At 31.6% G+C, this 16830-nt stretch overlaps 1 protein-coding gene across 1 annotated transcript; it reads left to right on the top strand.

Moving 5' to 3' along the window:
- Positions 1–8045: 8045 nt before the first annotated feature.
- On the top strand, positions 8046–10005 carry LOC139850354 (trans-cinnamate:CoA ligase, peroxisomal-like). The gene is made up of 2 exons (XM_071839935.1): positions 8046–8243; positions 8353–10005. Exons 1-2 carry the CDS (start codon positions 8046–8048, stop codon positions 9913–9915), a joined length of 1761 nt encoding a protein of 586 aa, XP_071696036.1. The 3' UTR covers positions 9916–10005.
- Positions 10006–16830: the final 6825 nt, after the last annotated feature.

Here is a 16830-nt window from a genome sequence, read left to right as displayed (position 1 = left end):
ATACCTTATTAGATTAGAGATCAAGAACAAGGTGGTGATGGAGACCCCAAATAGAAGCTGATTTACAGCAGCAAAGCACGACCCAATAAAGGGTTTCTTGGGCTGTTTTCGTTACACAGAAACAGCAGGAAACAAGCAGCAACACAGGTTGATCTTGAGCTATTTTGATGAAGAATTTACAGCAGAAAACAAACAGAAACACAGGTCGATTTATGGCTGTTTTGGCGTTGACTTGAAGGGCTGCTACAACAGCAAAAAGGTGGCAAATTGGGTTGGTTTTTGTGGGTGTTAGGTCACGAACAGTAACAAGGAAAGCAAGAGAATAATTGCAGGATGTTGGGCTGTTGTGGTGGTTGAATGTTACAGCAAAAACAGGAGCAAAAGAGTCGACTTTTATGGCTATAAGAGGCCACGAATTGCAGTAAGAACAGGCAGGAAAAATAGGCTGTTGTGTGATGATTTGGGAGTCGATGCAGGCTGGTTGGAGGGTGTGGTTGTTAGTCGACTTAGGTGATGGTGGAGGGAGATGTAAACTGCCGAATACAAGAAGGAAGAAGAGGGTTTGAGTGTGTATTTGGAATGCAAATTATGAAAAGAAAACAAAGCCATGGGTTCCCTTTTTATAGTGTTAGTGATTTGAGTTTGAATCCAAATCAAACTTCCTTTAGAAAGATCTAGCTTTAGGTATTTGAGTTGGAGTATACTTAGTTCAAGTTTAAGATTAGGATTAGGATGAATGAGGAGTTGGGATGGGATTAAAATAGGTTCAAAAATGGAATAGAACTTGGATTAGAATTAGGATAGTAATTATCAAATTAATTAATTTCCCCTTTTTTTTACATGTCAGCCGTTTTTTTACATTTATTTATTTATATTTTTGTCGGCAATGTATAATATATTTATACATATATATTTTTACTAATTGATAAGTATCATTAATTTATCATTTTGGTTCTACAAGTTTAATTAACTTTACTTGTTTCCCAATTATTTTTATAGTTTAATAAAAATGACACATTTTAATATTTACTTAGTTTAGTACATATATTTTAAATTTTAAAGCTATTTATATATCTATATATAGTTTTGTTACAGCGCTATACGTATATATATATATATATATATATATATATATATATATATATATATATATATATATATATAATTTGATTAGTGTTAGGGTTTATAATATCAAGGTTTAAATTATTAATTTAATATTAGGGTTAGGGTTTAAGGTCTTTTATTACGAGCATTAACTAATAAGCATTTATTTACAGAGCGTTTAATTACTCGAGCACTTATTATATCTGAATAACAACCCTAAGGAATATACATGGGATGAAACAATGAAAACCCTAAGGGAATTTAGAAATCTCAGAAATGGAAAAAGTGAGGGTTGTTATATAAGGTTAAGGGGTTAACCTTGAGGCTTTTAAGTATTGCGCGCGCGTGTGTGTGTGTGTGTGTGTGTGTGTGTGTGTGTGTGTGTATATATATATATATATATATATATATATATATATATATATATATATATATATATATATATATATATATATAGTTGTGATGTAGCTAATCTTGCGGATTGACATGGTGGTACGTTATGTATAGCTTTACTTAGTTATACAAGGATGCGGTATGTTTTTATTACTTGTGTTGATGATACGTATTCATTTTATGCATATGTATGTATATAGTATGTTTATCCTCATTAAGCTCTATAGCTTACCCTCTCGTTGTTTATATTCTTATATATTCGCGTGGAAAAGGTGACAAGGGTAAGCGCAAGGATTAGTCGATTTGCAGGTTGCCTTAGAAGACTTTTCTTTTGGATTCGATTTAGGATTAATTAGTGTTTTCCCAATCACCATGCTCGGTCTTATGTTGGAGTTAAACGCTTTGGGTCGAAAGTGTGTTTTTATGATGTAAACGGGTTTTGGTAAACTATGAGGTGTATGCCCGTTTGAATATTTAAACTTATGTATTAAACGTTTTAAAGTTGTCCAAACTTATTATTATAATGGAAGTATTTTGAAAACATGTATGAGACCTTAATGTCAATAATATTAATGTATTATAAAAGAAAAATTTTTATGGGTCGAAAAATGACGGGTTGGATTGTTTCAAAAGCACACAACTGAATAATACAATTTTTTTTTAAAAAAAGGGAAACACACACGCTCATACACGAATTTAAACACGAATATATACATGTCCACCACAGGACTCGAACCCCCAACCTATAGGTTGAAGGGGTCACCTCGATACCGCTAGGCCAATGACCCTTTGGTACCGAATAACACAAATTAGTTCATCGAAGACTTACAAAAGCTAAGACGAAGCATACACCCTGCAGATTCAAAGAACCAAAAATACAAAGTAGATTGGTGAAGAGAAATAAGCGGTGGAGGAAAAAGAAAGTGGGCTCGTCGGAAGAACACACACGTACCACTAGAATATGCATATAAGCACGACAGCTAACAAGTAGGTAGATGTTCAAAATGTATTCGGTTACTGTTCATCAATTTGCACAAGTAGTAAGTACGTAAATACATTGATGGCCTTAAAAATAAAAATAAAAGAAAGGGCATATAAAATAATGGAGTTGTGAAAGTATCTTTTTGAAATCGTAATTAATTAATGAATTTCCAAATATTTTCCGAACAACTATAGTGGAAGTCCACATTTTCTAGTGTGGAATGACGATAACAACCAATTGAAAGACCTTTGACTATGTGTTGTATATGACCATCTTCTCGAAATTCTTGTAAGGTAATTAAGCTTCATATTAACATTAACATTAACATTAACATTAACATACTATCTATTCGACAAAATTCGTCTTATATGCGATATGCGATAAATAGTACTATCAACATTTTTACTTTTCACAAAACTAACTTCCTAACTTTTATTAAAATACAAATCAAAGTCCCCACTTTATACCTATATTTTAAATTCTAAATTACTATTTATCACATTACTAAAATCAAAAAATACTAAATAATAACACACACCACGCGTTACCGACTTATACGCTGCGCTCAAACAGTTGGACCCACAGGGGCCACTACTGTGCTACAGTAATTTTTTATTTTATTTTTTGTCTCAAACGATAAAAGAAACAACTTTCGTAAAAGAACCAACCCTTCAATATTACCAAAAGAAGTTGAAAAAAATTCTTTTTTACAAAAAAATCAACTAACTTTTTTTTCCTTTTTTTTTTTCTTTTCTTCTCAACGATAAAAGAGGCAACTTTCATAAAAGGAACAACCCTTCAATGCTACCAAAGGATGTCGAAAAACATTCCTTTTTACAAAATAGATCAACTAACTTTAAAAAAAAAAAAAAAAAAAAAACTCCCGAACGCTAAAAGAAGCAACTTTCACAAAAGGAACAACCCTTCAATGTTAGATGTCGAAAAAATTGTTTTTTACAAAATAGATCAAGACTTTTTTTTTACTCACATTCAAAACGGAGACCCCGACGCGAAGTGAGGGCTCCACAACTAGTTTTTTTCTAATAGTATATATACTTTACAAAATATAGATAGTGATATCTTCATTATTGAATTCGACAAGTTCATCTTAATTTTTTTATTAAGTTAAGTACATAAATATAATATAGTACTATTAGAAGTTAATGAGCAACTTTGTGTTATAGCTTATGTGATAGTGATATATCTCTCTTAGCGAGAGGTTAGGAGTTCGATTCCTGTGGAGTGCACAATTGTACAAAAGTTGCCCATTAAGCCTTGAATTTCATCCAAGGGTGCCTTCTGCACATCGCGTTGTGTGGGCAATGGGGGAGGGGAGTTTTATCGCTAATGCCATCGCATTGGGCCGGGTTTCCTCCTGTGGGTGGTTTAGTCCCCCTGAGTGATCCCGAACTGTTGTTAATAAAATTTAATGAGCGGAGTAGCTCGTGCGTTGTTGATGAAAATAGTTGCGATTTTTACCTCAAACCATAAAAAAAAATAGATGGTCCTACTCTTAGAAAAAGAAAAAAGAAAAAAAAGAAGTAAGATAAGTTTTTATAAAAATTAGAAGGTAGTCCCTGCTTCTCAAATCTATGGTTCTCATACAAAAAACATACAGCTTAAAAAAAATACCTAACACGTGTACTTTTTTGTTAATTTTTCAGTCTCACTCCTTACTTTTTACCTATATTTTTGTCTTACATATATAAAACAGGGGCATTAAAGAACTATATCACATTATTTTTTCCATTTATAGTTATATATCCTTGTATCTTATATATAATAGTAGTACAAAAGAACTTTATCACACTATTTTTTTTCATTTATAAAAATGAACAATCAACTTGGAACATCTCAAAATTAAATAATGGACAATAGATATGAGACAAAGTGAGTACTATTTATAAACTTCTCACTTTTATTATATTTATATAGGTATACAATCAAACAAAAATATTACTCCCTCCGTCTTATATTAATAGTTCAGTATTACATTTTGGAATGTCACAAATTAATAGTCCACTTTCATAAATAGAAAAGAATATGATACTTAAGTTATATTCTTAATGTATGTGGATAGGATTAAAGGGTAAAACTGGAAAGTAACAGAAAGTACAATATTTTTATGGCATTTCATTAAACTGCGTGTTTTTTGTCTATGAACTATTAATATAGGACGGAGGGAGTTAGGGGTGTTCATCGGTTCGGTTTTTGATTTTTCGGTTTATTCGGTTCAGTTTTTTCGGCTTTGAAACTTATAAAATCAAAATCGAAACTAAACTGAAACCATTAAATTTATAAAATCAAAACCATAACCAAAACCGAATCGAAAATCGAATTTGATTTTGGTTTGATTTCGGTTAAAACCGAAAATCACTAAAAATAAAAATTCTAACCAGCATAAACTTACATATAAATTACGAATAACGTTTGTGAAATTAATTTAAATATACAGGGTATATAACATGTTTATTATTTAATAAAAATATAATAATACATCAAATATAATATAAATATATAAATATAAATATGTTTTAATATGCTATTAATTTGAATTCGATTTTTAGTTCGGTTTTTGGTTAACCGAATTCAAATTTTTCAAAGCCGAAAACCAAACACGTTAAAAAAATTCGGTTTGAATTTTTTTGTTTGGATTCGATTCGATATTCGGTTTATTTAGTTTGAACCCTGTTGGTTAGTAATTCAATGATAATATTCAAATGCTAATCACTTTGTTTTGATGATGATACTAAGCCTTAAGTGCTTAATGCGTATAGAACAACACAAGTTCACAAACCTAAATGATCTATAACAAATGCCCAATACAAATAATAAACAAGGCAAAAGATTCCTTTGAAAACCCCAGGTAGTACACGACTAGGTCCACGGTCGAATGCAGGTCAGACCGTGGGTGTCCTGTACCATGGTTTTTGAGAAACCAGGTACATGGTCGACCCCACGGCAGACATGGTCGACCCCACGGTAGACCGTGGTTCGACCGCAGTTTCCTGTACCATGGTTTTCGAGAAACCGGGTAGACGATCAACCCCACAGCAAACCGTGGTTCGACCGTATATGTTTTGTCCAAAACTCTTGACCAACTAATGTTTTACCACTTCGGGGTATCTATAAATCACGAAACCTTTTTCAACATACTTAGAATAGTTCCACCTTTCATATCCAAAGAGTTTAGGTCACTAGAACGCTAATCTTGATTAATCTCACCTAATGACGCCTTAATATTCTTTAGGTCACTAGGTCACATAAGTGTTGCAAAATATTCTTTATACCTAATTGTAAATCATCCTTTCAAATCTAAAATATATCTAAACATGTTTAGGATGGTCTAAGTCCCAAATAAAGAGATGCTCTCCTCTTAACCCTTAAGCATAACTTGTATGATTAAGTATGGTTAATGTAACTCCCAAAGAGTATTTAACTATATTCAAACTAGTCAAATTTGACTTGTTTCAAGTAATCAATGAGGCAAGATACTTCCATCAAAGTAGTGATAAATAGTTGAAGACATGGGATATGATGTTTGGAGTATTGTGGTTTGTCAAAGGATAAAAATCTGCATTTGCCATTATGGAAAATCAATGACACAATAGAAGGACAATGAGACTTTCCTCTTTTGCAAGCTTATGTTAACTTCCATGAATACATCCAAGAAGAAAGGGGTTATGCGAATTGTTTAAGATGTTTTTGGCTTCTCATTGCAGCTATCCAATAAGGGAATGTGACAAAAATAAAGGTCTCAAACAGCTAGAAAATTAGAGGTCGGAACATGCACGGTCGAACCACAGTCGATCGTGAGGTGATCCGCAAAGGCCTGGACAGTTTTTCTCTTGCTTATAAATATCAAGCCTTGGAGCAATTGAAGAGTCACCTCTTGCACTTATTTTTTTTTATATATTTTCAGATATCATTTAAATATCACTGTAAACTATTTAGAGTGATTCTAGCAAGAGTGATTGTAAACTTAGTTGTGAGTTTATTTGTAAACTATCTTCTTAAAGGGATCTAGAAGATAGTTAAGGTTTCAGTTAGTTGGAACACTAGGATCTTGTGGTAAGAGCATTTGGTGATTGTGAATTCTTCAAATGGACGTAAAGGTTCATAAGTTGTGGCTTATCGAGGAGCTAGTGTTGTATCCGGACGCTCCACCAAATTTGGAGTATCATAGTGAAACTAACTCTCAATTCGTTGGGATTGGGAGTGGATTAAGGAAGATTAGTTAACATCCTCTCGAATCACCATAAATCTCTGTGTCTGTTCTCTTATCTTTTATCTTTACACTTATATCACTTGTGAACAAACAATTCATATATCATTATAGTGATCTCAGTTCTAAATCAAAAAGATTTGTATAAATCAACTAAGTCACCCCTCTAATTACTTACAAAATATTGTTGCCCTAGAGAGAGTAGTATCTCATGTAATATATGTGTAGTTATTGTAAATGAGGTATGATTCATGTGAACTGTAAAAGTTAGTGGTTGCATTTTTATATTCTCGATTAATATTTTTAATTTTATTTGTCTGTGCTTGTCTCATAGGAGTTTATAAGTAAAGCGCAAGTGATAATATTATAGTATTATAATTAATATATAATATATTTTTATTATATTAAACAAGCATATGACACAACAAGTGTCAAATGAGGAGATAAAAAGGTACCAACTGGAGGCGGGCAGCCTATTAACTTAATTTTAATTTTAAATCACTTTATCACTTTAAATATTATATACGAGTAATAATAATAATAATAATAATAATAATAATAATAATAATAATAATAATAATAATAATAATAATAATAATAATAATATAATATATACATATATAATATATATATATATATTTAATAATTAAATTTAATTTTAATATAGGTATTTAAATAACTTTTAACAAAATCAAAACATATAACAATTTAGAAGTGCTTCTTCCACATAAATGATGATTTTGTACATGTAAATCATTTACTCTTTGAACGTTGATTTGGTTATAGCTGTATGTACATGTAAAAACAAAAATATAGTATAGTCTAATGGTTGGGGCCTTATATCATTGTAAGAGGTCTTCTGTTTGAATTTTTAGATGGTCAGAAAAAAAATTAAAAATAGTCAACAAGTAATTATGATCAACTCTATGCAGTTGAGTATGAATGAAGTTGGATTACTCGTCGAGTAATCTAGGAAAAAGCTCAGAACTCTTTCAAATTTTAAAGGTGAGGATGCTAGCTATCTAACCAAATCATGATAAAGGTACAACCTTTCAAAGTCAAGAGGCTGTGTTCAAACACACACAAACACATGTGGAATGATGATAACCACTGCATATTCCAAACTATTTACAATAAATATGCATGGTCCCATTCACACCATATACTACCCCACTCACCATCCTAGCTACCTCTATATATATACTCTTGTTTTTCAATCATATATTGCATGATTATACATACAATCTTGATCAAAATCTCCCTCTTAAAATTACAGTCACTCAAAAAGTTTGTTTGAAGCAAACAAAAGTTAATATAGTTTCATCTAAGAAACCATACTAAATGGATAAACTTCCAAAATGTCCTGCAAACTATGTCCCTCTTACTCCTCTCACTTTCATCAAAAGAGCCTCCAAGGTTTACTCTAACCGGACTTCAGTCATATACGATGGAGCCCGCTTAACGTGGGGTCAAACATACGACCGATGTTGTCGTCTCGCTTACTCCCTTCGATCCCTAAATGTTGTCAAGAATGATGTTGTAAGTATACATAATTATTTTATGTGAATATGTAGTTGGTTCTATAAACTATATAACAATGTTGTCTCAATTCATGCTTCTAAATTTTTAGTTTTGATGTATTGAACAGGTGTCTGTACTAGCACCAAACATACCGGCTTTATATGAGATGCATTTCGCAGTCCCTATGGCAGGAGCTGTGCTTAATGCTATTAACACAAGGCTAGATGCTAAAAACATAGCTACCATTTTATGTCATTCAGAAGCTAAGGTCTTTTTCATCGACTATCAGTACGTTCCGTTAGCATCTGCGGCGTTACGTTTGATGGTAGATGGTTTTAAGGACAGTTCTTCGATGCCGTTAGTCATCGTTATCGATGACATTTACAAGCCGACCGGGGTCCGTCTTGGTGATTTGGAATACGAGCAACTCATTAAACATGGTAATCCACTGTACCCTGGTGAAGAATTAGAAGACGAGTGGGATGCAATCACGTTGAATTACACTTCTGGAACCACTTCTGACCCCAAAGGAGTGGTTTATAGCCATCGTGGTGCGTTTTTGAGCACCATGAGCTTGATTCAAGGATGGGAAATGGGTACCGAAGCCGTGTACTTGTGGTCACTTCCAATGTTCCATTGTAACGGTTGGACGTTCACTTGGGGTGTAGCGGCTAGAGGTGGTACAAATGTATGCATACGCAATACAACCGCGGAAGATATGTATAAAAGTATCTCTCTACACAAGGTGACACACATGTGTTGTGCCCCTATTGTGTTCAACATACTTTTAGAGGCTAAACCACACGAGCGTTGTGAAATATCCTCTAAGGTTAACATACTTACAGGAGGGGCGCCTCCTCCGGCGTCTCTCCTGGAGAAAATGGAAGATCTTGGATTCCATATAATGCATGCTTATGGTCTTACAGAGGCTACGGGACCTGCGCTTGTTTGCGAATGGCAAACCAAGTGGGACCAACTGCCTAGAGATCAGCAGGCGGCTTTAAAAGCTCGACAAGGTGTTGGTATACTCGCACTTGAGGACGTTGATGTCAAGAATAAGGATACTATGGAAAGTATCCCTCGTGATGGGAAGACAATGGGGGAGATAGTATTAAGAGGAAGTAGTATTATGAAAGGGTATTTGAAAGATGAGAAAGAGACCTCAAAGGCCTTCCAAAACGGATGGTTTTTAACCGGCGATGTTGGGGTTATTCATCCAGATGGATATCTTGAAATCAAAGATAGGTCTAAAGATGTTATCATCTCGGGTGGTGAAAATATTAGTAGCGTGGAATTAGAGTCTGTTTTGTTCAAACACCCTGCCGTACTCGAAGCAGCAGTGGTGGCAATGCCTCACCCGAGGTGGGGAGAAAGTCCTTGTGCATTTGTTGTACTGAAAGAAGCCGCGAAAAGAACAACAGAAAATGAAATGCTAGCCTATTGTCGAAAAACCATGTCGAAATTTATGGTACCAAAGAAGATAGAGTTTGTGAAAGAGCTACCAAAAACAGGAACAGGTAAAGTTCAGAAAGTGGAACTGAGGCAAATTGCAAAAAATCTTAAAATATCTGAAAACACACCGTCAAACATCAAAAGATCTGAAAAGGGAATTCATTTGGATCAAACTCGGTACAACCATGAAGAACTACATGAACAAGAAAAAGTTGTCCATGCAATGTCAAGACTTTGAAGTAACATGTTTGTCGTCTTAAGTTTTGATAGAAGTTCCAGAGTATTCCTATATGTATTGCAATAATATTGATGATGTATAATGTATGTATGACGTATAATGTATACAGTCGGTTTTCTGGCTTGTAAATCTTCATGAAATAATAAATAGTTTATTTATTTAACTAAAATCTTAGATTACCAGCATAATTGCGTTACAATTTCTTTAGAAATTTTGATCTTGACTTTTGACAATCTTTGCTAAAAATATAGCTAAAAATTACTTTTCTTTATTCTAGATAGGAAAAAGAATGTCTACATCTTACCTCTCACATACTTCACTTTTGTAGGATCGAATTTTATTGTTGTTGCTATTACCTACAACACACATTGATACGAGCCAATGCTACAAGCCCAAATCATAACCCAATTAATCATGATCAGTATCGATACATTTGGATTTAAGCAGTTTTTTCTTGATACACGTTTCACAAGTCAACAACTCTCATATGCATATTTCATGAAGCATGTCCTATGATCACATTATGGATCATACACGCATGTCAGCATGCTATCTCCATGCCTTCACTTTGTGTTTGCTGTAAGTTAATGTTATCGATCCTTTATTCATCAACTGAATACCGTATATATACAATTACATGTGCTTACAATTATGGAAGTCATTTGCTGTGTATGAATAATATCTATACTAAGAATAAGGAGATTGAAGCTCATTATGAGATATACACCTATATGACTAATATATGTCTAATATAGCCCGTCACTCTAAGCGGAAGGAGGACGTATGTTTAGACTGTATCAAATATCTTGAAACAAAATACGAGGTAGCCCCTTAGAGAAAATGTCGGTAAACTGAAAACAAGTGGGTACGTATATAACCTGAATGTGACCACGAGCAACCTTTTCCCGAACAAAATGTTTGTCTATTTCAATATGTTTAGTGCGTTGATATTGGACAGGGTTACCGGATAAGAAAATTGCACTCACATTGTCAAAAAACACTAAGGTTGCTTTCAAAATAAGAACGTGTAATTCTAACAATAAGTTCCGTATCCAGCATGATTCGGATACCACGTTTGCAACGCCTCTATATTCGGCTTCAGCACTCGAACGAGACATAGTTGGTTGACGTGTGGAGGACCATGAGATTAAATTATCACCCAAAAATATGCAATATCCAGAAGTGGATCTCCTCGTATCAGGACAACCACACCCCAATCCGCGTCCGTGTAAGAGACCAAAGAATTAATCGAGGATTTGGTGAGATGTAACCCGAAACTTAATGTTCCTTGTTTAATGACCCGTCCTAATCCATCTGAACGAATACATTACATTTGATTACATCGCGAGGTACTTGACTTCTATATGATACATTTTACAAATATTGCATTCGTTTTTAAAAGACAACTTTCATTACATCGAAAGTTGACAGATATGCATATCCTTTCATAATATATCCAACTATAATTGACTTAATAATAATCTTGATGAACTCAACGACTTGAATGCAACGTCTTTTGAAATATGTCATGAATGACTTCAAGTAATATCCCTAAAATGAGCAAATGCACAGCGAAAGATTTCTTTAATACCTGAGAATAAACATGCTTTAAAGTATTAACCAAAAGGTTGGTGAGTTCATTAGTTTATCACAAACATTCATTTCCAATAATATAATAGACCACAAGATACTCATATTTAGAAAATAATTTGTGCAGGTCTACTCCTGCTATAAAATCATTCATATGAAGAACACCGAAACCTTTCAAAACAACTCACCAACGGTAGCTAATGCGTGCGTGCAATGCAAAATCATCAAACCGTGGTAGTTAATACAATATAATTTTACAACGGAGCTAATGCGTGCGTGCAATGCAAAATTATCTCTCCGAGGGTAGCTAAAACGGGAGCTAATGCGTGCGTGCAATGAAAAAATCATCTCTCCGTTACTAACTACAAAATCAAACCATTTCGGGAGCTAATGCGTAAGTGCAATGACAAAATCATCTCGCCGATGGTCGATAATACGATCTTTATAGAAATCGAACCTCTGAATCCAAATAATTCTATCATAGAATGTAGTTTTGAATATTTGTGTCTATTTCATCAAATGTTTATAAAAGCAGTTCATGTATTCTCAGTTCAAAAATATATCTCAAAGCATTTAGTAAAACAGTTATAAAAACAGCGCATGTATTCTCAGTCCCAAAAATGTAAAGGGTAAAAGGGAGTAAATGAAACTCACAATACGATATTTTGTAGTAAAAATATTCATACGACGATACTGAACAATGCAAGGTTGGCCTCGGATTCACGAACCTTATCAAATAAGCTTTAAAAAAAACAGCCACCGCCCGGACTCGAACCCGAGACCTATCGGTTACACACACAAGCTCCTAACCATCCGTCTATTTCTCTTTTTCTATTTTAATAGCCCGCTTGAATTATATACCCTATAACTATCTGTCTTTCTACCTCTTCTTCTTCTCCACTGAACAACAAGTCGACCAGGGATACCATAATCATAAAACGATTTTTCAAACAAGGTTTAAGACTTTATAACAACAGAAAAACAACCATAGTATGATGGATTTAATTATGTAACAGAAAATAAAAAAATTTAACTGAAACAGAAAGAAAAAAAAAACGTTGAACAACTTAACATCAAAATTTGAATTTAAGAATGTTTTAGATCAAACTTATAACATGAAAAAGTTTTTAAATTGTTATTAGAAACTATCTGATTCGTTAATTTAACTTAAATCATAACAGCAACTTTGAATTTGATCATGAACGAATGTTTGACTTTTTAAAAAAATATGTTTGACTTCAAAATTTGAATTCAATATGAAAAGTTGAGATTTGAAACTTTACAGAAAGTTCAAGTGAAGGATTTATAACAACTTTGCATTTGTAAATTTTGAAATGAGATTCTAATTCGAGATTTTGATAAAATCGATCAAGAACAGGGGTTTCCTGGTTCTTCTTTTTCTTCTATTTTACATTCAATTGGATACCAGTTCTAAAGGGTTTTTGAGTTTGATAAATGAGAGTGTAAAGGTGAATGTTTTCTCCAATAGCAGGACTACTTGTTTTATACAGAAAATTGATTCGCCAGATGAGATAAAGTAGAAGAAGAAAACAACGAAAAAAAATAAAATAGATAAAGCAGATATCGATGTGCAACAGATTTTGGAATGGTTTATGATTTGAAGTCGACAACTTAAACAGAATGAAAGTGATTGGAACTGAATTGAGTCCTTAATCCTTACGTATGAATTATATAATTATTATTAATATTTATAATTATATTAACAATTATCTAAATACAATTAAAAATAATATTTATAATAATAAGAGTAATAATAATAATAAGTCATATTAATCTTAATAAAATTAATAATAATATTATTAATGATAATTATAATAATAATACTAATTTTATTTATAATAATACTAGTTACAATAATATTAATAATAATTATTTTCATAATATTTATAATGTTAATAAGTAATAAGAAAAATAAATAATAATAATAATATTATTCATAATAATAATATTAAATTTTATTACTTATAATAATAACGACAATTATAAAAATAATAGTCATAATATTAATTATAATTTTACCATTAATTATAATAATGATATTAATAATAATAATAATAATAAATTTAATAAATTTAATAATAATTAATGATAATGATAATAATAAAAAAATGTTAATAATAATAAAAGGTATTAGTTCCTAATAATAATATTAATTTATAATAATACTAATAATTCTTAATGATAATACTATTTAATAATACAAATGATATAAAAGATTTAATAAGTTACATGTATTTTATTTTCATATTAAAAAAATAATACTGATATTGATATTGGTAATAATATTAATAATAAAAGTAATAATTATACAAATAAATTTTCAACTTGTAATTTTATTTAATATATTAAATTTACAGTTTACTAATTATATCATATTTACTAATTATATAATATATTATAAAATAACATATATTGAATATTTAATCTTTATAAACTTTATATATATTACAATATATATAATACTACTTATGTAAAAATTTATATATATATATATATATATATATATATATATATATATATATATATATATATATATATATATATATATATAAATATATATTTTTAAATTTATATATTTATATAATTATTTACATATTTGTTCGTGAATCGTCGGAAGTAGTCAAAGGTCAAACAGTTTCATGTAAGCAGTTCACAAATTTTGAGACTCAACATTACAGACTTTGCTTATTGTATCGAAATCATATAAGAATAAAGTTTAAATTTGGTCGAAAATTTCCGGTTCATCACAGTACCTACCCGTTAAAGAAATTTCGTCCCAAAATTTGATCGAGGTTGTCATGGCTAACTATAAAAATGTTTTCTTGACGAATATGAGCTGATAAATAGAGTTTTATTATTATGGTTGAGTAATATGTGACGACCCGAAAATTTACGAGCAAATTTAAACTTAATCTTTGAATGTTTCCGACACGATAAGCAAAGTCTATAATGTTGAGTCTCAAAAATTTTAAACTGTTTCAGATATCTATTTAACCTTCGACTATTTCCGACGATTCACGAACCACTATCTGTAAATATATATATATATATATATATATATATATATATATATATATATATATATATATATATATATATATATATATATATATATATATATATATATATATATATATGAAATGGAAACTTATATGAGTTAGTTTATTTGTGTAAATAAAATAATACATGATATTACTATAAATCTATCTATATATGAAAAGTACATTAAATATATATAATTTAGAATTTATTTAATAAACGCTCGTAGCACTCGTTTACCATCTTAATGGTTATTAATCAAGTTAAAAATGAACTTATATAATTTTAAAATAATAGGTGATCCGAAAATGAGTTATATTAGTTATAGGCTTATTAAAAGTATATTTAGGATCTAATTATTTAATTTTAACACTTTTTATATTTTTCCCATAAATGAGAGGGACAGTTGATGTAATTTTTATTAATTAGATTAATGACTGAATTTTATACCATAATGACCAAAATAAATAAATATAGTTAATTTAAAAATATTGGATGTTTCTGAACACTTTTATCCGCTACTAGTTTCGCACGATACACAGTCCGCCAAAACTGTCGGTAATATGAATCCAAAATCTAGGCTGCTGAACTATTTCAATTACTACTTGGATTACTATTATTCTCAACGTGTATCATGATATTTTATTATAATATTATGATTAATTAATTATATATAGATTTAGATATCTGCATATCCACTTATATCAAACCAAGACCCATGTTCTCTACTCTTCTGCATCTATTCTTGTTCTATGCTTTAAGAACTCACCAAACCACTGTTAGTGACTATTTCTATATCATTTGCATCATCACCAACTCGTTATCCATTTTTCTGTTTTAGTCGGAGAGCAACCCACAGCCAATCACCTTGTTGTTTCTATTACGAACCATTTACTAAACCACCTTCGATACTTCATTGATCAACCCTTATTACAACCGGTGAAACCCAACCCAACACCATTCGATTATAATTTTTTTCTATCCTGCTCGTTACTTTTATTACGACAATAACCGTTGCTATTTTTCTTCTTCCTATTCGATGACAGTCTCATTGATGAATTACTACTGTTTACGGTTTATGTTTCATCAAACCACCACATTAAACCCACACCACCATCGACTATTGCAACTACGATACTGTTGCTTATTATTATTTTTTTTCTTTCTTCTTTGTTCTTGTTACGACCCACAACCCACAACCGGATTCATTTTACTGTTTATGCTGGCTAACTGAAGCTTCATCAGCACCATTCGATCACCACTATAATCACCACCCACCACCATAGCTGCTACGTGTACAGCTACAATCGAATAACCCTACATTTCTCTCTCTATATATACATCTCGTTCTTGTTATATTTTTTTTTCTTTTCTTTTATTTTCGATGAAATCATCACAACAATCAAACCACCCATTACCATAACCACCATGATCAATCTTCAATAACCATTGCATCACCCAAAAACACATACACACCACCATCCCTTCTTCTTTAGACCGTCACCACCACCTTGCCATCCACCATTCCTGCTGCCGCTTTTGAGCGTGATCCTTTTCTATTTCACTGTTCTTAATCAAAATCACAACCCAAAACAACCATTAAATGCAGTTTGCTATCGTTCTTGTTGGGGTTCAAAATGAGAAGATCAAACACCATATTCGCTGCAAACTTCTACTACTATATTTTATGTTATTCAAACGTTAACCTGGGAGATAATATATAAAGAGATGCATTGATTTATCAACCTTAGGAATAAATAATCATGTGGGACAAGCTTTAGGTTAATGGCCAACATAAATGGGAAAAGGAAATGGGGGTAGATATCTTGGATTCTAAATACAAACGTAAACCATGTACATCAGCTTCTTAATATTAAATTAACCAACAACTTGGGCTGACTTTTTCCTTTTCTCACTTGGGCTAATTGAACTTGGGCCCTTTATGTTATAAGTGAAGTTACAACTTGGGCTTAGGAAGCTACTGTTGGGCCGAAGGATTTGTGCTAGATTATGGATAATATCAATCAGTGGCTTCTGCTACTTGATTATTTTTTTCCTGCTGGCAAGTTATAACATCCGCAAGTAAGATGATGAAAATGATATCGAGTAATTGATGATAATGAGGTGATACTGTGATGATTGGTGAAGACAGACGAGAATGAGGATAGAGATAGGTAATACGATGATGATGATTATGGTTATAAGTTATATGTTTTATGATTATAATTATGATTATGATTATGATGGATGAAATAGATAAAGATA

This window comes from Rutidosis leptorrhynchoides, chromosome 5, assembly GCF_046630445.1.
Source record: "Rutidosis leptorrhynchoides isolate AG116_Rl617_1_P2 chromosome 5, CSIRO_AGI_Rlap_v1, whole genome shotgun sequence".
Taxonomy (NCBI): Eukaryota; Viridiplantae; Streptophyta; class Magnoliopsida; order Asterales; family Asteraceae; genus Rutidosis; species Rutidosis leptorrhynchoides.
The sequence above is the reverse complement of the archived record's forward strand: the minus strand, read 5'-3'. Positions and strand labels throughout refer to the sequence as shown.